Genomic DNA, 26,221 nt, shown 5'->3' with positions numbered 1-26,221 from the left:
GAGATGATGTAATACTGGAGAAGTTCTATGTTGTACCAATTTTTCGTCCCATTTATATAATATGTGTTCAGGTATCTTTTCCCCTATTTTATCTAATTCTAATCTCGTCCAGTCTGGTTTTTCCCTTGTTTGATAAAAATCTGATAGGTATCTTAATTGTGCGGCTCTATAATAATTTTTGAAGTTTGGCAATTGTAAGCCTCCTTGTTTATACCATTCTGTTAATTTAACACTTCATCACTGTTGATGTAAGTGCTACTGGTCGATAGTTAAGGCAGGTTACTGCACTCTTCTTGGGCACCGGCCTGATGCCTGTTTGAAACAGGTGGGTACCACGCCCTGCTGGAGTGAGATATTGAGACATAGAGGCTGCTTTCTTGAGACACCAAAGATAAGAAAAAAGATAAACCCTTTGTTGCCTTGAACTAAAATCTGCTACTCCCATGAGGGCAGCATCAATAGGTGACCCATTCTGTTGCCTCAACATGGAGAACAGAACTTACAAACAAAAGGCTGCTGCGGATGGCTTGTTAAGACTACCTTACATTAATACAGAAAGCATCTCTTGGTGCCTGCCCCATTGACCACCGCCAGTGGGCTGATCTCGGCTCCAACCGTGCATCTTGGCGCCTCACAGTTCGGCGGGCAGCAACCTCCTTTGAAGAAGACCGCAGAGCCCATCTACAAAAGACAAAGGAGGAAAAACCCAACCCCAACCCACCAATTTTCCCCTGCAACCGCTGCAACCGTGTCTGCCTGTCCCGCATCGGACTTGTCAGCCACCAACGAGCCTGCAGCTGACGTGGACTTTTTACCCCCTCCATAAATCTTCGTCCGTGAAGCCAAGCCAAAGAAAAGAATACAGAAAGCAAATGTTATGTGGTAAAGATATTTTCCCTATAAACAGCAGTGGAAATTGCTGGCGGTACATAAAAACCTGACTCTGAAGGAAGAGTCTAAACATATAACCATATAACCATTTACGGAGCAGAAACAGGCCATGTTGGCCTTTCGAGAATGCAGTGCGGGGACATTGGATTGAAAGAAGGTACTGTATATTTCGGCGGATAAGGCTCCCTTCAGATGAGTCTTCATTTTCACTCTAAATTTCAAGGTTTTTGGTGGAATAAGTTTAAGTCAGTGAGCACCAAACTTATTTCTTTGCTTCTGCCCTTTTCTGCCGTATGGTGTTCCCACCGCGAGTAGAATTCTAAGGTCGCTGCTTTTGTATCTGGCCTAAAGGACGACTCCTATTTTTTTGGGGTGTTTTTTGGGTGCTTCAAGTGTTGTCTTAACCGCCGAAACATATGGTATTTCATCACAGACCATAAGAGTTGTACGCCGACCAAGAATTCATCAATAACTTAGCGACTGAAGGAAATTGCAAAGCAGGACTTCCATGCTGAGTTTTCATGAACATAAGAGGCAATGATTTGTCCCTGGGGATGACCCAGACCTGAGCGAAAGTCAGGAAGCCTGCTGTGGTAATTATATTTCTTTTCTTGTAAGAAGACCAAAACTTTTATAAGCAACCTCTCTTTGGAATTAAAGTAACCCCCTTATACGTAGGTTGAGGAGTCAGTCGTGGAGAGGTCCAAGAACTTCAAAATCTTGGCTGTCAACAACTCCAAGGTTCTGTCCTGGAGTCTCCATGCCGACTTGAACCCGGGTCGCTGGCGCTGTAGCAGCCAACCGTGCATGTAGGAGTAAAATCGCGCCCGTAATATTCTTTTCTTGTCTTGTGCCTCTCAAACACTGGAAGTTTATCTTACACGAAGCAAGTTTGGCCACCCCTGGGCTAGATGAATGGCTCCATGTTGTTGGTGCCAAATAATCCTGGTTTATGACACATATTTAAAACCTAGTTATAATGTATAATATAAAGATCAAGGTAATCTATGAGGAAGAACCTGGTTGAGGTTCACTGAAGGAAGCCTGGAGCCAAGAGATCAAGGAAGGGTTGCTGGACTTTGATGTCAATGAAGTCATGTGACGTCACCACCACGGGTCACTGACCCGGAAGTGGTTGCGTCCCGGCGCTCGGTGATGCAGAGCGACTTCCGGTTTTGCTTCTTTGGCTGTTCCTTTTCTTCCGGAGGAGGGAAAAGGCAGGGGGCGGGGGGGGGGAAGAAAAAAGCGGAGCTCGGCGGACGGCAGCCCTGGCCCCGTAGGCTCGGCACACGGTGAGAGCTGGTCCGGTCCCGGGGGAGGGGGCGAGACGGGCGGTCACGGTGGTAAGGGGGGGGAGAGGAAAAGGGGAGAGAAAGAGGAGGGGGAAAGAGGAGAGGGAGAGGGGTGGGGAGAGGATGGGCAAAGAGGGGTGGAAGGGGGCGGGGGAGAGGGGTGGGGAGAGGAGGAGGAGGAGGAGGAGGAGGAGGGTGAAAGGGGTGGATGGAGGGGGAAAGCGGGGTGGAGGGGGAGGAAGGGAAGGGGAGAAGGGTGGGGGGAAAGAGGGGTGGGAGGGGGACAGGGGTGGGGGAGGGGAGAAGGGTGGAAGAGAGAAGGGGGAAAGAGGGGTGGGAGGGGGACAGGGGTGGGGGAGGGGAGAAGGGTGGAAGAGAGAAGGGGGAAAGAGGGGTGGGAGGGGGACAGGGGTGGGAGGGGGACAGGGGTGGGGGAGGGGAGAAGGGTGGAAGAGAGAAGGGGGAAAGAGGGGTGGGAGGGGGACAGGGGTGGGGGAGGGGAGAAGGGTGGAAGAGAAAAGGGGGAAAGAGGGGTGGGAGGGGGACAGGGGTGGGAGGGGGACAGGGGTGGGGAGAGGAGGGGAGAGGGGTAGGGAGGTGTGGAGAGAGGAGGGGAAAAGAGGGGTGGGGAGAGTGGAAAGAAAGGGTGGGGGAGAGGAAGGGAAAAGGGGTGGAGAGAGGAGGGGAAAATAGGGGGGGAAAGAGGGAGGGGCAGAGAGGTGGGGAGTGGAGGGGGTAGAGGGATGGGAAGGGGGAGAGGGATGGGAAGGGGGAGAGGGATGGGAAGGGGGAGAGGGATGGGAAGGGGGAGAGGGATGGGAAGGGGGAGAGGGATGGGAAGGGGGAGAGGGATGGGGAGAGGAGGGGGAAAGAGGGGTGGGGTGGAAGAGAGGAGGGGGAAAGGGATGGGAGGGGGAGAGGGGTGGGGAGAGGGAAAGGAGAGAGGCAAAAGAGGGATGGGGAGAAAGAGGGGGAGAGGGAAAAGAGGGATGGGAAGAGGGAGAAGGGGGTGAGAGGATGGAGGGGGAGGAAATGGAGGTGGGGAGGGGAAATGAGGGAGAGAGGAGAGAGTAAAAGAGGGCTGAGGAGGAAGGAGTGAAGGACATGCAGGGTGGAAGGGGCGTCAAGGAGGAGGGGTGGTGGAGGAGGGAGAGGGAGGGGTTGAAGAGAGGGGGAATTAAGGAGGGATTGAAGTGAGGGGTCGAGTTGGAGGGAGGGATCAAAGTGAAGGGGGGGTCGACGAGTAGGGAGGGATCAAGGAAGAAGGAGGGATCGAGGAAGAAGGAGGGATCGAGGAAGAAGGAGGGATCGAGGAAGAAGGAGGGATCGAGGAAGAAGGAGGGATCGAGGAAGAAGGAGGGATCGAGGAAGAAGGAGGGATCGAGGAAGAAGGAGGGATCGAGGAAGAAGGAGGGATCGAGGAAGAAGGAGGGATCGAGGAAGAAGGAGGGATCGAGGAAGAAGGAGGGATCGAGGAAGAAGGAGGGATCGAGGAAGAAGGAGGGATCGAGGAAGAAGGAGGGATCGAGGAAGAAGGAGGGATCGAGGAAGAAGGAGGGATCGAGGAAGAAGGAGGGATCGAGGAAGAAGGAGGGATCGAGGAAGAAGGAGGGATCGAGGAAGAAGGAGGGATCGAGGAAGAAGGAGGGATCGAGGAAGAAGGAGGGATCGAGGAAGAAGGAGGGATCGAGGAAGAAGGAGGGATCGAGGAAGAAGGAGGGATCGAGGAAGAAGGAGGGATCGAGGAAGAAGGAGGGATCGAGGAAGAAGGAGGGATCGAGGAAGAAGGAGGGATCGAGGAAGAAGGAGGGATCGAGGAAGAAGGAGGGATCGAGGAAGAAGGAGGGATCGAGGAAGAAGGAGGGATCGAGGAAGAAGGAGGGATCGAGGAAGAAGGAGGGATTGGTGAGGAGAGAGGGTGAAATCGGTGAGGCGGAAGGGAGGAATCAAGGTGAGGGGGTCGAGGAGGAGGGAGGGATCGAGGAGGAGGGAGGGATCGAGGAGGAGGGAGGGATCGAGGCGAGGGGGTCGAGGAGGAGGTCGAGGAGGAGGGAGGGATCGAGGAGGAGGGAGGGATCGAGGCGAGGGGGTCGAGGAGGAGGGAGGGATCGAGGCGAGGGGGTCGAGGAGGAGGGAGGGATCGAGGCGAGGGGGTCGAGGAGGAGGGAGGGATCGAGGCGAGGGGGTCGAGGAGGAGGGAGGGATCGAGGCGAGGGGGTCGAGGAGGAGGGAGGGATCGAGGCGAGGGGGTCGAGGAGGAGGGAGGGATCGAGGCGAGGGGGTCGAGGAGGAGGGAGGGATCGAGGCGAGGGGGTCGAGGAGGAGGGAGGGATCGAGGCGAGGGGGTCGAGGAGGAGGGAGGGATCGAGGCGAGGGGGTCGAGGAGGAGGGAGGGATCGAGGCGAGGGGGTCGAGGAGGAGGGAGGGATCGAGGCGAGGGGGTCGAGGAGGAGGGAGGGATCGAGGCGAGGGGGTCGAGGAGGAGGGAGGGATCGAGGCGAGGGGGTCGAGGAGGAGGGAGGGATCGAGGCGAGGGGGTCGAGGAGGAGGGAGGGATCGAGGCGAGGGGGTCGAGGAGGAGGGAGGGATCGAGGCGAGGGGGTCGAGGCGAGGGGGTCGAGGAGGAGGGAGGGATCGAGGCGAGGGGGTCGAGGCGAGGGGGTCGAGGTGGAGGGAGGGATCGAGGCGAGGGGGTCGAGGTGGAGGGAGGGATCGAGGCGAGGGGGTCGAGGTGGAGGGAGGGATCGAGGCGAGGGGGTCGAGGTGGAGGGAGGGATCGAGGCGAGGGGGTCGAGGTGGAGGGAGGGATCAAGGTGGAGGGAGGGATCGAGGTGAGGGGGTCGAGGAGGAGGGAGGGATCGAGGTGAGGGGGTCGAGGAGGAGGGAGGGATCGAGGTGTGGGGGTCGAGGAGGAGGGAGGGATCGAGGTGAGGGGGTCGAGGAGGAGGGAGGGATCGAGGTGAGGGGGTCGAGGAGGAGGGAGGGATCGAGGTGTGGGGGTCGAGGAGGAGGGAGGGATCGAGGTGAGGGGGTCGAGGAGGAGGGAGGGATCGAGGTGAGGGGTTCGAGGAGGAGGGAGGGATCGAGGTGAGGGGTTCGAGGAGGAGGGAGGGATCGAGGTGAGGGGGTCGAGGAGGAGGTATGGATCGAGGTGAGGGGGTCGAGGAGGAGGGAGGGATCGAGGTGAGGGGGTCGAGGAGGAGGGAGGGATCGAGGTGAGGGGGTCGAGGAGGAGGGAGGGATCGAGGTGAGGGGGTCGAGGAGGAGGGAGGGATCGAGGTGAGGGGGTCGAGGAGGAGGGAGGGATCGAGATGAGGGTCGATGAGGAGGGAGGGATCGAGGTGAGGGGGTCGAGGAGGAGGGAGGGATCGAGGTGATGGGGTCGAGGAGGAGGGAGGGATCGAGGTGAGGGGGTCGAGGAGGAGGGAGGGATCGAGGTGAGGGGGTCGAGGAGGAGGGAGGGATCGAGGTGAGGGGGTCGAGGAGGAGGGAGGGATCGAGGTGAGGGGGTCGAGGAGGAGGAGGGATGAATCGAGGTGAGGGGGTCGAGGAGGAGGGAGGGATCGAGGAGAGGGGGTCGTGGAGGAGGGAGGGATCGAGGTGAGGGGGTCGAGGAGGAGGGAGGGATCGAGGTGAGGGGGTCGAGGAGGAGGGAGGGATCGAGGTGAGGGGGTCGAGGAGGAGGGAGAGATCGAGGGGGTTGAGGGGAGGGATCGAGGTGAAGGGGTTGAGGAGGGAGTGATCAAAGTGAGGGGGGTTGAGGAGGAGGGGATTGTTGGGGGTTGAGGTGGAGAATAAAGGGGGTGAGGAGGTGGAGGGGTGGTGCAGGAATTGGAGGCAATGGGGATTGTTGGAGGTGGAGGAGGAGGCAAATGGAAGGAAGGGGAGTGGAGGAGGAGAGGTGGTAGAGGGGTCAAGGTGAGGTTGGAGGAGGAGAGGGTGGGGAGGAGGAGGGGGAGCTGGAGGGTGATGGGGTTGAGGGGGAAGAAGAAATGGGATGAAGCATTGAAGGGAAGGAAGGTGAGGGGAGGAGACAGATGTAGATGTTGGAGATGGGGTGAGTAGTCCGTGTTGGATGGGAGGATGAGCCAGGAGATGTGAAGGTGGGGGAGGGTTAAAAGTCGAAGGCAGAAGGTAAAGGTGCAAATGTGAAAATGATTGGATCTTTGGGAAGGGGAGTATTTGAGAGGGAAATGAGCAATGAAGTGACTAGCAGATGATAGGGAGGGGCTAGAGAAAAGTGTTGAATAGGGTGGCGGTAGTGTTGAGGAGTGTGAGATGGATGTGTAGGGGCGGGATTTTGGGAGAGTGGTAGTGGCATTTGATGGGGAAAGCTGGTGGTGTAGTTGGGTTCGGGGGAGGGGATGGGGATGAGGGAGGAAAAATAGTGGGCTTGTGTAGAGGGTGTGAGATGCTAGTGTGTCCGGAGATTTGGACTCTCAGTAGGCAGGATGGAGCCACTGATTTGGTTGCTGCAGGAGGATGGGGCAGATAGCGGGGGTGTGGTATTGAGGTTGGCAAGGGGTAAAGGGGGGAGAGGAGTTGGGGTGGTTGGTCGGGGCAGGTTGACGAGGAATTGGAGGAGCAGGCAATGGCCAGAAAAGTGCTTAACGAAAGGGGACGGTGGAGAGGGATCAGGAAAGATATGAGGTGATTGGGGGTAGGGATGAGCTAGTTCAGGTTTGCTGTTTCTGTTATTGGGGCCAAGGAACTGCTTTGCAGCAGCGTTCCTGCTGTTCTTGTATTTTTGATGTGGGTGTTGGGGAGTGGGTTGTCCTTTGGCACCAGATGCGTTGGCATTTCTTAACTGGCAGAGCTGAGGATGGGTGGGTCCCCTCCACGTTTTCTCGCTTTGTGCCAGTCTTTGGCGGAGGTGGTGAGGAGACGTGGAGGTGTGAAACAGTGGTTGGTGGGGAGGTGTGGATTAAATCTTGGCTCTGATGAAATGCTGAGCAAAATTCTTTTCCCAAAATGAAGCTGTTCAGAATTTGAAATGTTCTTACAGTGACCCAGAAGGAGGCCTTCTGAACTTTTGGTTCATACTAGCCCCCATGGGGGCAATCCGGTTCTCTCTTTATCTCTGCACTGTAGAGCTTATTCTTTTGTCAGGCGTGACCATCAATTTCCATTTGATTCTGCTTACTGTAAATCGGTAGAACCGATCCATTTCTGGGATGTGGGAAGACCTATGTGGTTATGGCGGGGTGGGGGTGGGGGGGAAATCATGTAACCTCCTACAGATTGAATCTGAGTCCCTGGGGCTGTGACATCAACATGAACTGCTGTGCCTCTGGTGGCATCCAAATCACTGAGCTTGAGGACAGATTTTTTTTTGTGGATGGTTCAATTAAACCCACGAGAGTGAAGAGTTATTGAAGATTGAGGACATGGGTCAGATCCAGAAAGTTGGGAAGAGAGTGGACTGCAATAGACCAGAGTTGAACAGCCTAGTTTTTTTTTGCAGGATATTCATTAATAAGAGTCTTCAGAAAGCAGCCTCAGTTCTCAAGGACCCTCACCAGATTTCAGATTTATTGTCAGAGTACATAGTTGACATCACATACAAGCCTGAGATTCCTTTTTCCTGCAGGCACGGCAGAATTACCACTAATGGGCAGTGCAAAAATAACTGACTCAAACAAATTTTAAAAAAAAAACAACCTGACTGCAATAAAAGATGGAAAAAGGACAATTCGGATAAAGTAAGAGACCTTAAATGAGCCCCTGATTGAGTTTGTCGTTGAGGAGTCTGATGGTGGAGGGGCAGCAACTGTTCCTGAACCTGGTGGTGCGAGACTTGTGGCACCGGCACCTCTTTCCTGATGGAGGCAGCAAGAACAGAGCATGTGCTGGGTGGTGTGGAGCCTTGATGATTGCTGCTGCTTTCCGACGGCAGATGTCCTTGATGGTGGGAAGGGTTTTGGCTGCGATGTCCTGGGCTGCGTCCACTACCTTTTGCAGGGCTTTACGCTCAGAGGTATTGGGTGTTCCCATACCTGACTGTGATGAAATTTGATATAATTTCTGATGTCACATCAAACCTCCACAAGCTTCTGAAGAAGTAGAGGTGGACTATCTTTCTGTACAATGCCATTAATGTGTTGGCTCCGGAGACCCCCACCACCCAGGCCATGCCCTCTTCACTCTGCTACCCTCAGGAAGTACAGGAGCCTGAAGGCGAGCACCCAATGGCACAAGGGCAGTTTCTTCCCGGCTGCCATCAGATTCCTGAATGGGCAATGAACCACAGACACTGCCTCACTTCCCCTTCTTTTGCGCTAATTTATTTTGAAATGTAATTTATAGCAAATGTTTGCACTATTAATGTTGCCGCAAAGCAACACATTTTGTGACATGTTCACGACAATAAATTCTGAATCTGATTCTGTAATTAGATCAAACTGTTAAAGTGAGATTTAAAAACACTCTGGAAAATCTCTTACCATTTCAGTTCACCTTTAATAGAATCTCTGATGTCTTGAGAGTCTTACCAAGGGTTTGTATTGCCATATGGAAGACTGATAAAGTTGATTGCTGGAGTTATAAACTGAGTTGTGATTATTTACTCATTAATTTCTCTCAACTTTTGGACCCAACTGCCCCCTTGCATTTTCTTTGATAATTATTTGTGATCTAATCAGGATCCGTGGGCAGCGCTGAAAGATGGGACATGATTTAATAATGAAAAGGAAATGTTACATTCTTCCTGACCACTAAAATATAGCTGTTTGTAGCCCTCTATTACTCCACTTGCCTCCCTTCACCAAGACGAGTTCTTCTGCTTCCTTTTGTTTGAGATTAGATGTTGTTATGTTAGATTATATGACGTTAGTAGAAAGGCAGGCAGGCGGAAGAGCATGAAGCGCGAAAATCTGCAGTTAAAAGCACAGAAATAGTGGAGGAGTTCACCAGGTCTTGCGGCATCCATAGGAGGCCCCATATATCAGGCCTGAAGAAGATTAGGTGCATCCTCCGCCTTGAGGGTGGCTGCTGGAGTGGATCCCAGCCTGAAGACTCACCTCTCACCTGAAAGGGCCTATTGATATCCAGAGGTGCCTTGTAGCGCCTTCGGATCTGATGGAGGTGGGGTGATTGGTGCCGCAGCGCCACCCGTCATAAATATGCAGCATAGCAATGGCGGTCTTCCCTACCCATAATCCCCCATGCAGGTGGAACCTCTCTGTCTTTCCCACACAGTTCCAGCTGCGTGGGGGGGTTTATGGGTAGGGCAGATCGCCATTTCTATGCCGTATTTTGAGCAGCAGAGAGTGGCCCCACCGGGCTGTGACTGGCCGCCCCTGCCCTGACGTTCCCCCGCCGGCCGCCCCTCCCCTGACGTTCCCCCGCTGGCCGCCCCTGCCCTGACGTTCCCCCGCCGGCCGCCCCTGCCCCGACATACCGCCAACCTCCCCTCCCCAGTAGGGCAGGGTCTGTCAGGCAGCAGGGTGGGGGGGGGGTGCTGTCAGGTAGCAGGGTCGCTGGCTGGTAGTGTCATCAGCCCACGCCCAGGCAGCTGCTTCCAGTGGCTGCACATTCAGGTGGGTATCTCTTCAGCCGCATAGGGGTAGATTGGGGAATTCTGGCCACCTGGAAGAGCCTGTTATGTATTTTTTACCCACTGCTTATGGACGCTGTGAGACCTGCTGAGTTCCTCCAGTTTCAGGTGAAAGAGTTGCACTTGATCTGTTCCTCAGGATCTTGAACTCAACAATATGCATCTGTATTGAACTTAAATTGCAGAAATGAGAGCTGTCGTTGAACAAATGCATGAGAAATGAGAGAGAGTTTCAGATTCAGGATTTGTCGTGAATGTGTCACAAAATCTGTGTTTTGTGGCAGCATCTCAATGCAAATATTACTATAAATTACATAATGCAAGAAAATAGGATAAAGTGAGACAATGTCTATGGTTCATCGTCTATTCAGAAATATGTTGGCAGAGGGTGGGAAGAAGCTCTTCAGGCTCCAGTACCTAATAGAAGAAGTATGAAGAGGACATGGCCTGGTTGGCGGGTGTCCTTGAGGACAGAGGCTGCTTTCTTAAGATGCTGCCTTTCGTCCTCGATAGAGTGACGACTGGTGCCTATGACATCGCAGGCTGAGTTAACAACTCTGGAGTTTTTCTCCCATCCTGTGCATTGGCGCGTCCATATGAGACAGTGATGCCACCAGACAGAATTCTCTCCATGTAGATATTTTAAAAATTCTAAATTTATATTTAGACATATAGCACAAGCCCGTGCCACCCGATTACACCCAATTGACCTACAATTGGTATGCTTTTGAAGGGTGGAGGAAACCAGAGCCCCCGGGGAAAACCCACGCAGACATGGGGAGAACATACAAACTCCTTTCAGACAACGCAGGAATTGAACCCTGGGACCCGATTGCTGGTGTTGTAATAGTGTGGCACTAACCATGGTGTTAACTGTGCCTTTGAGAGCTTTTGGTGATGTACCAAATCTCTTAAAATTCCTCACGAAGTATAGCTGCTGGTGGGCCTTTTGCATGATTGCATCAACGTGGAGTCCCCAGGAGATCCTCAGGAGTTTTGAATTCTTGACCCTCTCCACTGCTGTCCCCTCGATGGCCGATTGGTTCATGTTCTCCTGAAGTCCACAATCAGCTCCTTGGTTTTGTTAACGTGGAGTGCAAGGTGGTTGTCCCCCTCCTCTACACTTCCTCTGAGATTGTGCCGATGACTGGGGTATCCTTGGCAATTTTGAAGCCTGCATTTGAGCCTAGCCACACAGTCATGGGTGTAGAGTGAGTAGAGGAGTCCTCGAGGTGTGTTGATAGAGCAAGACTTGCTGGTACTTGCCCATCCAGTTGATGGTAGGCTGAAATGGAAATCAGACAGCCAGCAATTCGACATTGTAGAGATGGGGAAAGGCGAGCATACAGACAGGTGACTAGTAAGCACATATGTGCAGGTGGCTACGCAGCAAGTTTTAAATAGACCGGTGATTAGTATATGGATGATAAGAAAACACTCTAGAGGGTTGTTGACTTAGCCTGCAACATCTTAGGCACCAGTCTTCACTCCATCGAGGGCATCAACAAGAGTCTGTGTTTCAAGAAAGGAGCCTCTATTGTCAAAGACCCACCACCCAGGCCGCACCCTCTTCACTCTGCTCCTATCGGGGAAAAGGGTACAGGAGCCTGAAGACGAGCACCCAGCGGCTCAAGGGCGGCTTTTTCCCCTCTGCCGTCAGATTCCTGAATGAACCGTGAACCTCAGACTTTTCTCGCACTATTTTAAACATTTATTTTTGGAAGGTGGTTTATGTAAATATTTGCCCTGTGACGCTGCCACAAATCAATGCATTTCGTGACATGTTCAGGACAATAAATTCTGATTAAGAACTAATATATAGTTGATAAAGTCACTTGGATTAATGAATGTCAATTTGTGTTTATACACCTCACTAAAGAACCTTTAGCTCCTGTATAAATTCTAATTGATGTAATAAGAGTTGCTCGTCAGAGGCCGTGGATATGACAACGCTATTTGTCGCTTTAGATCTATCTCTAGCGGACTGATATGAAAGTCAGGACTTCTCTGGCATGCACTCTTTTTGTATTTCAACATTTGTTGACCATTCATTGTCCGTTTCTTGTGATTCCTACTGGGCCCTGTGGTGGAGATCTAGAAATGGAACCTTCGATTGCCCCTGCCAGGACTGGCCTGTACCTTGACTTGCTCAACAGTCGAGAACAACAGTGGGTCCATCTATATTCAAAGTTAGCATGTTCATTTCATCAAAGTCCGAATTCTGTCAAGTCATTTGGGTTCAAATTTATTTGACAACCTCTTTGGAAATGCTCCAGGTTGAAGGTTGGTGAGTTGTACGGCGCTGTTTTACGTGATCTGGTGCAGTGCCGCAACAAGATGGAGGAGGCATGCTTTATCCAACGATTTGCTCTACATTTACTATGTGTGGTGGAGTTGGTGTAGCTTTGTGATTTATTTATCTAATTGCTACTCTGATGTTAGAATATTACCAATGCTGTTGGTGTGGGGCACATAGTTGGAACTTGACTGTTGTAATCGACTTGGAAACTACTGATGCTTATTCCTTTCGCTGTTGCTCGACAGGAATTATATAACGCTTGGTCCCTGTGTCTGCCTGCAGCTGCCATGCGCGAGGTTTCCCACGAGAAGGAAACATTGCAGGCATAAACCACCGGCATAAATTATAATACCCAAAAGTGTTAGAGAAATTCACCAGGTCCCGCAGCACTTTGTCAAAGTACAGAGAAACCCCGATTATTATTTTTTATTTTTATTTTATGTGCCCCGATTTAACGCGAATTCAGATATAGCACGATGAGCTATCGGACTTTGGCATCGGGCTCCCGGCTACAGCGGGACTTCGGGGGAGGGGGAGAAATGCAAGTAGAGTGAAACACTGATTTAGCGTGACCCTGCTTTTTTTTTTACATGATGAGGTTTTATGGACTCCCAACGATTGCGTTATGACAGGGTTTCGCTGTCCGAGCAAAAGGCAAGCAGTCAGGCTCCTAAATAAGAAGGTGGGGGAGGAGGGAGGAAGGGGGTAGGGGGGAGCACAGGCTGACAGGCAAGAGACGATTGGTGGATATAGATAGGAAGGCAGCTGAAAATTGATTGGGGAGGGGGGGAGGAAGAGAGACACTTGTCTGCTTTTTGCTGGTGGGGTTCTGGAAGAAAGGAGACATAAGGATGGGGAAAGCGAGGCACCTACCTGTGTTTTGCTCATACCTTGATGAAGGGGTCAGGTCTGAAACATTGGCCTCCTATGGACCCTGTAGAACCTGCTGAAATTCTCCAGCACTTGGTGTATTTATGACAATAACAGTGTCTGCAGACTTTCTTGTTAAACTCGGTATAAATTAGAAACTATTTGTCCTCTAGTTTTTTTCACACAGAAGTGACTAGGAGATTCTTCTTGTATTGTGGAAAACTCTAGGACAATTCAGCAAAGCTGATTTTAATTGTATTGGACCTGGAGTATTGTTTAGTTTTGGTCTTGATCAAGAAAGGATGTACTTGCCATAGGATGTGGGAGACAAAGGTTCACTGGACGGCTCCAAGAATGACAGGTTTGCAGTACAAGGAGACCTTGAGGAGGCTGTGATGGCTTTATTTAGTAAAATTAGTACATCTGACTGAGGTAGGACCCCGCAGTGGTGCAGAGTGGGTTTCTGGCTGCTCCAGTTTCCTTTTATCTCCTAAAATTAACTGTAAAAATTAAAATGGGTGAAGGCAAGTGGGAAGGGGAAGAGTTAATAGGCATGTTAGGGAAAGAAAAAGTGGAGAAATTGAATTGATGAGAATGCTTAAAGCTTTCATAGTCTCTATGGGCCAAATGGCCACCTCCTATTGTCAAGAAATGTGCATACAGTGAAACCTCACTAGAACGCGATTCGTTAATCCGCAGAATTGCTTATAGCCCGGGTGTCTGTGGACCCCAAACATTGATTTTAGGATGCCTGGCTAACAGCCACAAACTCAAAAATGAACTCTTATTAACATACAAGATGTGTATGTTAATATGTGGAGTTTAAAGGTCTTATAATAAGACTCAAACTGAGACTCAAACCTTATAATCTCAGTATTCTGTTTTCCTGCTTCCTGAATCATGAGATATATGCATCTGTTCCACGACTCGGCTGTAACACGGTATGAAATCTTGGACCCCAACTACCGCGTTCTAACGAGGTTTTACTGTAGTTCTTAAGGGGCTTAATTCAGGGAAGATGTACGAGTTTAGGACCTGGGTTAGGGGTAGGGTTAGGGATGGTTTTAAAAAAAAACAATGCTGGACAAACTCGAGGTCAAACAGTGAATAGCAAAGATAAAGATGCGCAACCAATATTTCTGGCTTGAGGCCTTCAGCAAAGTATTAAGCAAAAAATATCAGGGTGTCTGCAGATTTTTGTGTTTCACTGCTTCAATGAAGGGTGAACCGTTTTGGGTTGCAGCGAGTCTTTGGAATTCTCTACCCCAGAGGCTGCAAAGATTGAGTCATTAAGAACACAGATTAGTAGATTCCTGGATATTGAGGGAAAAGAGGATTATGGGGGTAGTTCAAGAAAGTGGGGCTGAGGTAGATGACCTCCTGATGAATGGCAAAGCAAGATGGAGGGTCGATTTCGGATTTATTGTCAGAGTACACGCATGACATCACATACAACCTTGAGATTCCTTTTTCCTGTGGGCGAGGCAGAATTACCACTTATTGGCTGTGCAAAAAACAGACTCAACTTGCACATGTAAACAAATAAACAAATGTAAACAAACTGCAATAGAGAGAAAAAAAATCAATAGTGCACAAGTAAGAGTCCTTAAATGAGTCCCTGATTGAGTTTGTCATTGAGGAGTCTGATGGTGGAGGGGGGTAGCAGCTGTTCCTGAACCTGGTGATGGGAGTCTTGTGGCACCGGTATCTCCTTTCAGAGCATGTGCTGGGTGGTGTGGATCCTTGATTATTGCTGCTCTATGACAGCAATATTCCTCGATGGTGGGGAGGGTTTTACCCGTGATGTCCTACCTTTTGCAGGGCTCTGCGCTCAAGGGCATCAGTGTCCCCATACCAGACTGATGCAGCCGGTCAGCACATTGCATGCCTGCAACCTTATCTATTCCGCATCATCTTGCATGGTTGTTTCTCTCTGGAAACGATGCCCAACTGAGGGCATCTCCCTAACATCGGTGCATGCGACCAGCAAAGTGTTATCTGCTCCACGAGGGTCCGCCGATGTACAGGAAGATCACCTGCAACAAAGCTGAGAGTATAGAGTGCAAGATTCAATGGACAGGCAAAACAGTTAATAACTTGAATTTCAGGAAGCTTTTGATATGCTTCTGGTGGAAGTTAATAGCTGAAATAAAATGTCACAGGAGCGTTCAAAAGTAGTGCAGGTTTGGACTTTGGTTTAAAAACAGGAAACAAAGGAGATCAATTACAGGATCCTCTATTTATTATTGACCCAGAGGCAGGGACTCTGCTATTGGATACAAAATCTTCTGAGTTCACAGTTGATGCTAAAGGAGCTAGTGCAGAAATATCCTCTGGTGAACTTTCGTTACCCTGAACGTTCATTCCGGTCTATATCATGCCACTTGCTGGTCTGTGACTTTTCTCTCTCCTCAAGAGATCATTTCTTCTTTGGGTAGCCTGATACAAGTCTGAGGCTTCTTCCCCAATTGGTGTTGATTGAATGCAGTAAGGAATATAAAATGTGCTGGTTGCCATAAATACTTAGGAGTGGTAACTTCTGAACTGTAGATCAAGATTACAGTACTTCAGTTACTCATGCTGAATGAGGAATGATCTGGAGGTATCACCCGTAAGTGAGCACCATATGGTGGGCTGACTGATTACGCCACACTGTTAACAGTCAAAGCCAAGTTGTTTGTTCTGGAGAACAACAAAGCAAAGGGCCATAAATTTAGCTCCTTGCATAGCTTCAGAGGTCCTTCAATTGCCTTCTATCCGAAATAATGCAAGGTCTTGGAAGAGAATTCTTTATTTGTCTTCGCCAGAAAAGCAGATGGATCTTTTGCGACAGATTTTAATGCCTCCCCTGTGTCCAACATTACTGTCGTGTTTGGAGAGTTTCAATATTGCAAACAGCAGGTTGCAGAATTCTGGTGAGAGTGAGACGAAGTGTCAGAAATTAAAAATTTGGACAGCTACAGGCCCTTTCGGCCCATGAAACCCGTGCTACCCAATTGCACCCAAATAACCTACAACAGACCCCCCCTACCCCACCCCGAGGGTGGGAGGAAAGTGGAGCCCCAGAAACTCATGCGGACCCAAGGAGAATGTGCAAACTCCTTACAGCGGCGGATTTGAATCCTGTTCCTGATTGCTGGCACTGTACCGGTGTTGCACTGACTGTGTCACTCACATTCTAAATTAATCCAAGAACAGAAAAATAGTTCTTAAGCAGCAGATACCATCTCTACAATACGAGCATCTGCTGCCAACCACATAGCAACAGTCTGGGGACAACAAAATGACGTGAGAATGTTCCTGATGAAGCATTTTGAGCATGAAGCAAAATAATAGCTCTGCTCTGTAATTGTTCACTTGTGGCTTGTTGGGCAGTGCTGTCATCTCGTGTTTACCCCTTTGTAGCCTTCTCTACATTGGAGAGACTGGGCGCAGATTGAGAGATCGCTTCGCTCCGTCCGCTATAGTAACATAGATCTCCCAGTAGCCAACCATTTCAGTTCTGCGTCACACTCCCACACTCGCATGTCTGTCCATGGCCTTGTGCACTGTCCCACCAAGACCGCCAGCCAGTTGGAGGAACAATACCTTATTTTCCCGTCTGGGCACTCTCCAGCACGTCGACTTTTCCGGTTTCGGTTAACCTCCTTCCCTTTCCAATTCTCCACCCTCTCCCTTCATGCAGCTTGATATCTGCTGTCCCCTTTCTCCACCTATTGCCACCTGCCTTTGTGACCTCCCCTCCCCCCAACTCTTTTGTTCAGATGCCTACTGACATTCTTCCACACCGTAATGAAGGGCTCAAGCCTGAAACGTCAGTTATATATTTTTACCTTTGCTGTTTAAAGGACACTGCTTGACCTGGTGAGTTTCTCCAGCCTTGTGTGTGTGTTTTTTTTTCTCCTCGTGATTAGTTATTGGTTTACACCTCACTCCAGAGAATTAAGTCAAGGGTGAGACTTTAATGCTGAAGGAACACGGCAGTTCAGGATCTTTCAGAGTGTACTGGGAACTTGTGTCTCCATTCACGTCAATGTGAATGACCTTAATCACATTGTAATATACAAAAATGCTGGAGAAATGCAGCAGGTCAGATTTCAGAGTACATACATGACATCACATACAGCCCTGAGATTCTTTTTCCTGTGGGCGAGGCAGAATTACCACTTACTGGCTGTGCAAAAAAAACTGACTCAATATGCACTCTTCAATAGAGAGAAAAAAATCAATAGTGTAAAATTAAGAGTCCTTAAATGAGTCCCTGATTGAGTTTGTTGTGGAGGAGTCTGATGGTGGAGGGGTAGCAGCTGTTCCTGAACCTGATGGGGTAAGTCTTGTGGCACCGATATCTCTTTCCTGATGGCAGCAGCGAGAACAGAGCGAGTGCTGAGTGGTGTGAATCCTTGATGATTGCTGCTGCTCTCCGATGGCAGCATTCCCTGTAGATGTTCTCGATAGTGGGGAGGGTTTTGCCTGTGATATCCTGCTCAGGGGTACTGGTGTCCCCATTCCAGGCTGTGATGCAGCCGGTCAGTACTCTTTCCACCACATCTCTGTAGAAATTTGACAGGGTATCCAATATCATACCAAAACTCTGAAAGCTCTTGAAGTCCAGGCACCTCGTGCTTTCTTCATGATGCCATTTGTGCGATGGGTTCAGGAAAGATCCGAGATAGTGACTCCCAAGAACTTAATTTTGCTCACCCTCTCCACCTCTGATCCCCCTTTCTTCACTACACATCTGGTTTTCTCTTCGTGAAGTCAACAATCAGCTCCTTGGTTTTGGTGACATTGAGTCTGAGATTGTTGACATTCAGTGTCCAGAGAAAGTAATCATTGTTTCAGGCCTGGGCTCAGCATTTGTGTACATAGAACATTACAGCACAGTACAGGCCTTTCAGCCCTCAATGTTGTGCTGACCTATATATTTCTGCCAAAAAGAAATCTAAAGCTCTGCTACCTACCTCATAGCCTTTCATTCGTGTGCCTGTCTCAGAGTCTCTTAAATGCCCCTAATGTTTCAGCCTCCAATATCACCTCTGACAATGCATTCCAGGCACCTACAACTCTTTGTGTATTTAAAACAAAATCTTACCCCTGATGGCTCCCCTAAACTTTCCTCCTGTCACTTTGTACAGATGTCCCATGATATTTGCTATTCCTGCCTGGGGAAAAAAGCACTGGGTGTCCACCTTATTTATGCCTCTTACATAGAGATTGTTTCCTCTCATCCTTCGCTTCAAAGAGAAGAGTCCGTGCTCTGTTAACCTTATCTCATAAGACTTGTTTTCCAATCCAGGCAACATCCTGGTAAATCTCCTCTGCACCCTCTCCGTAGCTTCCACCTCCTTCCTGTGATGAGGTGACCAGATCTGAATCTAGGTTGTCCCTGATTTACGACCATAATGGGGATCGAAGGATTGGTTGTAACTTGGGTTTGGTCGTAAGCCAGGGAATGGGGATCTCGGGCTGCCGACGGGGGAATGGGGACCTCAGGCTGCCACCGGGAGCGGGAACCACTGTATACAGTACTTTTAATACAAAATATGTTCTTGGATAGTAGTTTTAATAAAGATTTAAAAAAAAAATCTGTTTGTATGTGTGGGTCAGAAGTCGAGGCAACGTGGCTTCGCAATTCTTGAACTCAATCCTCTGACTAATGAAGCCCAGCATCCCATAGGCCTTCTTAACTATCCTATCAATCTGTGCGGCAACCTTGAGAGATGTACGGATTTGGACTCTGTTCCTGTTAAGTATCTGACCATTAACTTGTACTGGGCTGCACTAGACCCCAACATCTGCACATTTTCTTGTTTAAGACTATATTAAAGAAAGGGGAATTATTTATTGGGTGGTATTTATATCCATGACCAAAATGGTCAAAAGCAGATGATCCTATTACATAATTCCACTTTGTCTCTACTGATTTTCTGTTATTTTGTGTTTAAATTGGTTTATACTGTATCTAATAAAGTGCATGTAGTTAACACTACTTTTACCTGTTATTGCAAAGAAGATGTGATGGTGGAGGTGCTAAAAATGCATTAAAGGCAGATAAATTGCCAGGACCTGATTGTGTATCGAAGACATTGTGGGAAATTGCAGGAGCCCTGGCAGAGATATTTACATGGCTGTTAAGCATGGGTGAGGAAGACTGAAGGGTAGCCAGTGTGCCTATATTTTAAAAAAGACTGCAAGGACAAGCCAAGGAATAACAAACCAGAGAGGTTAACCTCCATTGTGGGTAAGTTGCTGGAGAGGGTTTTGAGAGGACAGGATGCATTTGATTTTGGATTAGGGAATAGTTTTTGTCTAAAATTGTCTCATGATTTTGATTGAGTTTTATTTTTGAAGAGGAGACAAGAATGATGAGGGCAGGGCAGTAGACATTGCCTACATGGAATTCAGTAAAGCTAACGAGGTCCCACGTGTTGGCTAGTCCAGAAGGTCAGATTCTGAGTGAGCTGACCAAGGGGAGATGGGTTTGGCTTGATGGTAGGAGACGGGATGGTCGTGGAAAGTTCCTACTCAGCATGGAGGCTCGTGACCAGTGGTGTGCTGCAGGGATTAGCGCTGGGCTCATGGTTATTCATCATCCAAATTAACAACTGGTTGACGATATAGTTGGTAAGTTTGCAGATATCACCAAAATGGTGGTATAGTGGAGTGTGGAGAAAGTTACCGATGATGACAACAGGACCTAGATGAAACTGGGTCAAGGAATGGCAGATGGAATGCTACTTAGACAGTTGTGATCTTGGAGGTGGGTTAAACCACGGCAGGAATTGCATGGTGAATGGTAGGGCCCTGGGGAATGATGTGGAACAAAGTGACTTCGGGATACAGATGCATAGTTCCGTGAAATGCAGGTGGACAGGATGGTGGGGAAGGCATTTGGTACACTTGACTTCATTGAGTACAGGGACGGCATATTACAACTGAACAGGATGTTGGTGACCTCGCTTGGAATAATGTGCACATTTTGGTGACCAGCTTTTGAAAAGATGTCAAAGATGGTGGATAAACAGAATGAGCTGTCAGTGGAAGTGGGGATAATTGTAGAATTCAGGGGACATCTAGACAGGTTCATGTTGGATGGGTTTAGACCAGTGGTTCTCCACCTTTTTCTTTCCCCTCACATCCCACTTTAAGTAATCCCTAGGCCAATCCCTTACTAATCACAGAGCACCGATGGCATAGGGAATACTTAAAAGTGGGATGTGAGGGGAAAGAAAAAGGTGGAGAGAACCACTGGTTTTGAAGGATAGGGTGATGTAGGCAAATGGGACTAGCTTGGGGTGAAGGGCCTGTTTCTGTGCTGTTGAATCTTATGACTAAATTTTGCCATAAAAGTGAAGAACTTTGTTTCAAATGTTTAAATATATTATTAAAGAACTTTTAATATTAATCTTCCTGATTCCGCAAACTGTTACTCCTCTATTCCTTCCTGTTGATATCTAGTTAATAATCTAACCTATGTAAACCTGATTTCCTAACTAAATATTTTCATAAACTTAGTGTGTAACTGCACCAGTGGTCTTGATTTTCTTCACTTTAAAAAAAAAGGAATGAGTATGAATGAAGTTGTGCAGAGTGCTTTAGTTTAAAAAAGAAAGACGTCTTTGACCTTGAGGATAAATGCAAATTTTGTTTAAGGATTGTTCTGTGCACGGAGTAACTCCCTAATAGTTATGGTAAAAACGTAGAATCAGTCAACTTTTTAAAAACTAGGAGGGGAGGGAAATTTTAGGCCAATTTTCATTGTGCTCGTAAGGTAAATTAGATCTTGATTCAACAGACTTGGAATATTATCTACCTTGTGCTTCTCAGCCGATATTGTACAGTAGGCATGTGCCCAGTGTGAGGAGCTGCTCTAGGTAATTTGGGTTGGTTGCTCTGCATTTCGTAGTGAAGACCAACTCTTGATGTATTTGCTGCATCTAGTGTAGAGATGTAACACCTTTAGTTGTATTGGATCTGTGCAGGTCTTTGTCTTTTATTTGGAGGATGGGCAGATAGTAGTAATTCATGCAGCGAAATGTGTTTCAGTGTCATGCCTTTCCACATCTCATTGTTGAGTTGTGAATCTGCAGGGGTCATCCGGTACTGCCATTGTGGCCCCCTCTACATCAGAGAGACTGGGCGCAGACTGGGGGGATCCCTTTTTTGAGCACCTCAGCTCTGTCTTGCTACAATAGCGGGGGAAATCTCCTAGTGGCCACCCATTTCAATTCCCCGTCCCATTCTCCAGCTGACGTGTCTGTCCGTGGTCTTGTGTGCTGTCAGACTGAGACTTCCTGCAAATTGGAGGAACAACACCTCATCTTCTGCCTGTGCACCCTTCAACCGGATGGCATTAACGTCAACTTCTACGGTTCTTGTTTAAATCCCCCCCCCCCACCTTGTCCCCGTCTCCTTTTGCCCAGCTCTCTGTGTCTTGCATGCGCACTCCCTCCCCCCTCCCTCCCTCCCCCTTCCCTCCCCCTTCCCTCCCCCCCTCCCTCTCCCCCTCCCTCTCCCCCTCCCTCCCCCCCTCCCTCCCTCCCCCCTCCCCCCTCCCTCCCTCCCTCCCTCCCCCCCTCCCTCCCTTCCCCCTCCCTCCTTCCCTCCTCCCCCCACCTCTCACCACCACCCCATTTCAGATAGCCCAAAAGTTGAGATGTAAAGACAGAGAAACTTCCACCAAAACGCACAATCACTTACCTTTCTGAATGTGCGGAAGTGGTCTCCGAGCCGTATATTCCAACCCCTCTCCAAGAGGGATAATCTCTGCAGTGCAGCCCTCCGCCGATCAGTCTGAATGTACAGTCGCGCTAAGCGGCTGTTTATGGGCGAGCTGATGATGCCGTCAGCCTGTGACCCATCTCCCCATTCACCCCTCTCCCTCCAAGTCAGGGCGGTGGTGAGCCCTTGGGGAAGTTGGAGCAGTGGGGGCTGTCAGCGGAAACCGTCGGGGTAGCAGGGGCTGTCTGCGAGGACCGACGGGGTAGCAGATGCCGTCAGTGGGGACCGTCGGGGCAGCGGGAGCCATCAAGGGGGACCATTGGGGCAGTGGGGGCCATCAGGGGATGGCCGGTGCGGCTGGGACATCCACACCGGGCAGCTTCAATCTTTGGGGCCGCTCTCTGTGGTTCAAAAAGCGGCAGAGCAATGGCCGTATTCCCTACCCATAATCCCCCACGCAGCTGGAACTGTTCTGGGAACCAAAGAGCGGTTTCAGCTGCGTGGGGGATTATGGGTAGGGAAGATGGCCATTGGTCTGCCGCGTATTGATGACAGAAGGAGCTGTGGCACCAGTCGTCCTGCCTCCGTCGGATCTGGGGGGGGCACTATGAGGCGCCTCTGGATATGAATGGGACACTGGAGCAGTCTTTTAGGGCTGCTGTCTGAAAGGTAAGTTCCCATTTTTCCTATCTGCTTTGTAGCTGATCCCAAGGCGGAGGCCCGACATGCAGTTGCCTAAAGTCTCTTTTCTCCCTGTCCCCTTTCATAGAACCAAAATCAATTCTTACCTCTCCTCCTATCATATCCAATTCACAGCTTTTGTTGGTCTGGACTCCTCTCTCCCCCTCCCATTCTCTACCAAAACTATAGAGTTAAAAGTAGAAATGTAAAAATTCTGTTTATTTTAGGACGATAACATTTTCAGGACTGTTGTAAACATTTGGCGAATTACAGCCGAGATTTATTCTTTTTCATTTCAAAGTTACAGGTTGACTCCTTCCACTTTTGAGGTTTTGCTTGTCTGAACTTTTTTGTTTATTGAGTGGCTGCACAGAATGTTTTTATTTCTCTCTCTCACTTTGATCCCGAGGTGTAGGCATGGAGAACAAAGCTTGTCATCCACAAAGTCAGGAGCAAGTGCGAATTTTCCCACTTCCCACACCAGTCATTTGGCTGCCCTTTTCTGAGCAAGATTTGTCGGTTTCTGTTGTGAAGAATTTTTGTACCAGGTTGAAGAAGTGAAAACTAACCACGGGGAACCTTTCCACCGTGTATTTGCTGCTGTTATCCTTGCCTGCAATCTTCTCTCTCGCTCTCTCTGCTCTCCTGGCTGGACTCAGATTCAGCATTCAGATCTATGACAGCACACGAGGCAGATTTGCCACTTATTTGTAGTGCAAAAAGAAGTGTACTTCATGTACACATGTAAACAAATAATGAAGTGTAAACTGTGCAATATAGAGAAGAAAATTTTTTTTAATAAGTGCACAAGTATGAGTCCTTAATTGAGTTTGTCGTTGAGGAGTCTGATGGTGGAGGGGTAGCAGCTGTTCCTGAACCTGTTGGTGGGAGTCTTGTGGCACCTAGACCTCTTTCCTGATACAGCGTGTGCTGCTGCGTTCCCTGTAGATGGACTCAATGTTGGTGAGGGTTTTACCTGTGACGTGCTGGGCTGTGTCCTCTACCTTTTGCAGGGCTTTGTGCTCAGGGGTATTGATGTCCCCAAACCAGACCATGATGCATCTGGTCAGAACACTTTCCAGCATGCATCTGTCAAAATTTGCCAGGGTTTTCGATGTCAGACCAAAGCTCCGCAAACTTCAGAGGAGGTAGAGGTGCCGGCACGCTTTCTTCACGATGCCATTGGTGTGTTGGGTCCAGGAAAGATCCTCCAAGATGGTGACTTACCCTCTCCTCCTCTGATCCTCCAATTGTCACTGGATCATACACCACCCATCTAAGGGGTCATCCTTCCTCTATCTGACGTTGTACCAAGATCGGTTCACCCACCACCTGACTTTCCTGCTTGTTTTCTGCTGATACCTTGACAAAGGGCTCAGACCCAACATGTTGGTTTCCTTTTACTTCCTGTAGATGCTACATGACCTGTTGAGTTTCTCCAGCACTTTTACTGGCTGTTGGGTGGATCTATAACCATATAACCATTTACGGCGCGGAAATAGGCCATGTCGGCCCTTTGAGTCCACACCGGTTCACTAGAACAACTCCACTAGCTCAACCCTCCCGCTCTCTGCCCATAACCCTTCAACCCCCCCCTCGCCTCCATGTACTCATCCAACCTTCTCTTAAAGGACAGAAGGGACCCTGCCTCAACTATCTCATTTGGAAGGTCATTCCATTCTGCCACCACTCGCGGAGTGAAAAAGCATCCTCTAATATTTCTCCTAAAATTTTTTCCCCCCTTACCCTTAACTCATGCCCTCTTGTTCCAACCTCCCTTGCCCTCAGGGGAAAGAGTCTGTTTATGTCTAGTCTATCTATTCCTTTCATAATTTTAAATACCTCTATCAAGTCCCCTCTCAGTCGTCTACGTTCCAATGAATAAAGTCCCAGTCTCCTTAATCTCTCCCTGTAATCCAGATAACATCCTTGTAAACCTTCTCTGCGCCCTCTCCACTTTATCTATATCCTTTCTATAATCTGGAGACCAGAACTGAGCACAGTACTCCAAACCAGGCCTCACCAATGCCTTAAACAGCCGCAGCATCACCTCCCAGCTCCTATACTTTATACATTGATTTATGAAGGCCAGCATACCATATGCCTTCTGGTGCAGCAGTGGACATGCTTTTCCACACACCTTGTTAATGAAGATTGACAGCAGCCAACCATTTAAATTTTGCACTCCACTCCCATCCTGACGTGCCTGTCCACGACCTCATGTACTGTCAAACCAAGACCACCCGTAAACTGGAGGAGCTACACTTAATTTTCCGCCAGGGTGCATTAACAGTTTCTACTAGCCCACTCCCCATTCTCCCTCTCTTCCCCCATCCCTCCAGCTCTCCACCCTCTATCTTTCATCTCCCCCCCCCCCACCCCCCAGTTTTTCCATTTTGCCCTCCCTTATCTACTTCACCTGTGGGCCTAGGCCCCTCGCCCCAACGATTTGTTCAGGCACCTGCCTACATCTTGCTCACACCATGATGAAGGGCTCAAGCCCGCCATGCTGGTTATGCATGTTTCTTTGCTATATAGAGTATGCCGTTTGACCTGCTGAGTTTCCCCAGCATTGGGATTTTACTTTTTTTAAACAAGAGTCTGATGGTTTTGTCTTGTATACTCTCTGACAATAAATGCCGTCAACTTTGCCAGCAATGATATGGTACTTCATATGAATAACTAGATCTCAAAATTGCACATTCAAATTCTGCTGTGGAATTTCAGTAAATTTGACGGGCTGTTTACTTGTCTTCGGATGTTTATTGACCTGCCCACAAGCTAATTACATAAGGAAGGCCATTTGATCGCTCTTGCTGCATGTCTCCCTGTACCTTCCTCCAATTCCCATTGGAGCGTTAAAGTTAATTATAAATACGTTGATGCTAAATCCATAATCTTTATCAACGTGGCTACTTTCTCAGAAGCAGAAGGGCATTCAGAATCAGAATCATAATTTATTGTCATGAGCCGGTCACGAAATTCGTTGTTTTGTGCCGTCATTGCGGAGCCAATGTTGCTATAAAGTTATGTTTTTAAAAAAAAAAAATGGGAGTGAGGTAGTGTCTGTGGTTCATTTCCCATTCAGGAGTCTGATGGTGGAGGGGAAGAAGCTGTCCTTGCGTTGCTGGGCTCCTGTACCTCCTTCCTGATGGTAGCAGTGGGAATGGCCTGGGTGGTCGGGATCCATGCAGTTAGAGGCTGCGGTTAGACACCGCCTTTTGTAGATCTCCTCAATGAAGTGAAAACTGATGCTGGCCGAGTTCATAACTCTAATTTTTTCTTGTCCTGTGCATTGGGACCTCTATGCCCAATAGTGATGCACCAGTTAGAATGCTCTCTGTAGAATCTCTCTGCAAGTCTTTGGTGACTTACCAAATCTCCTCAAACTCCTCACAACGTATAACCTGCTTTGTGGTTGCGTCGACATGAAACTCCCGGACAGATCCTCAGAGATTTTGACTCCCAGAACTTGAAGTTCTTGACCCTTTCCACCGCTGGCCCCCTCTGAGGATTGCTTTGTGCTCTCCTGAAGTCCACAATCATTTTCTTGTGCTTCAGCTTATCTCCGAAGTCGCTCACCAATTTTTAACCGATGTGCCATAGAAAATATCCTGTCCAGATGCATCATGGTGTGGTACGGAAACTGCTCTGCCCAAGAAGATGCGGAAGGGTACTGAGCATAAATCAGGCCAGCACACCCTCCAACATTTCCTCCATCAGTTCCATCGCAACCTCTTGCTGTCTTGGGAAAGATGCCAACATACTAAAGGACCCATCCCACTCTCCTTTTCTGTCAGTCAGAAGATGCATGAGTTTGAAGGCAAGAGCTACCAGATTTAAGGACTGTTTATTTCAAGTTGTATAGTATAACTAGATGAAACAGCGTTCTTCAGTCCTTGGTGTAAA

At 49.0% G+C, this 26,221-nt stretch overlaps 2 protein-coding genes across 7 annotated transcripts in view; one reads left to right on the top strand and one right to left on the bottom strand.

Moving 5' to 3' along the window:
• Positions 1-2,097: 2,097 nt before the first annotated feature.
• The window catches only part of LOC138745577 (casein kinase I-like), a 168,879-nt gene continuing 144,755 nt past the window's right edge, over positions 2,098-26,221 (top strand). For 3 of the 6 annotated variants that reach the window (XM_069902762.1, XM_069902761.1, XM_069902757.1), the window contains exon 1: positions 2,098-2,183. The gene's annotated coding sequence lies outside the window, so the exon portion shown is untranslated. Of the gene's footprint in view, positions 2,184-7,596; positions 7,886-11,789; positions 11,928-26,221 lie in introns of those variants that run through there. The other 3 variants (XM_069902760.1, XM_069902758.1, XM_069902759.1) reach the window with 3 other exon arrangements.
• On the bottom strand, positions 4,130-8,316 carry LOC138745192 (uncharacterized). The gene is made up of 2 exons (XM_069902251.1): positions 8,180-8,316; positions 4,130-6,347 (listed from the first exon to the last, which is right to left on the bottom strand). Exons 1-2 carry the CDS (start codon positions 8,314-8,316, stop codon positions 4,130-4,132), a joined length of 2,355 nt encoding a protein of 784 aa, XP_069758352.1.

This window comes from Narcine bancroftii, chromosome 11 (genome assembly GCF_036971445.1).
Source record: "Narcine bancroftii isolate sNarBan1 chromosome 11, sNarBan1.hap1, whole genome shotgun sequence".
Taxonomy (NCBI): domain Eukaryota; kingdom Metazoa; phylum Chordata; class Chondrichthyes; order Torpediniformes; family Narcinidae; genus Narcine; species Narcine bancroftii.
This window is presented reverse-complemented; position numbering and strand designations above follow the sequence as displayed.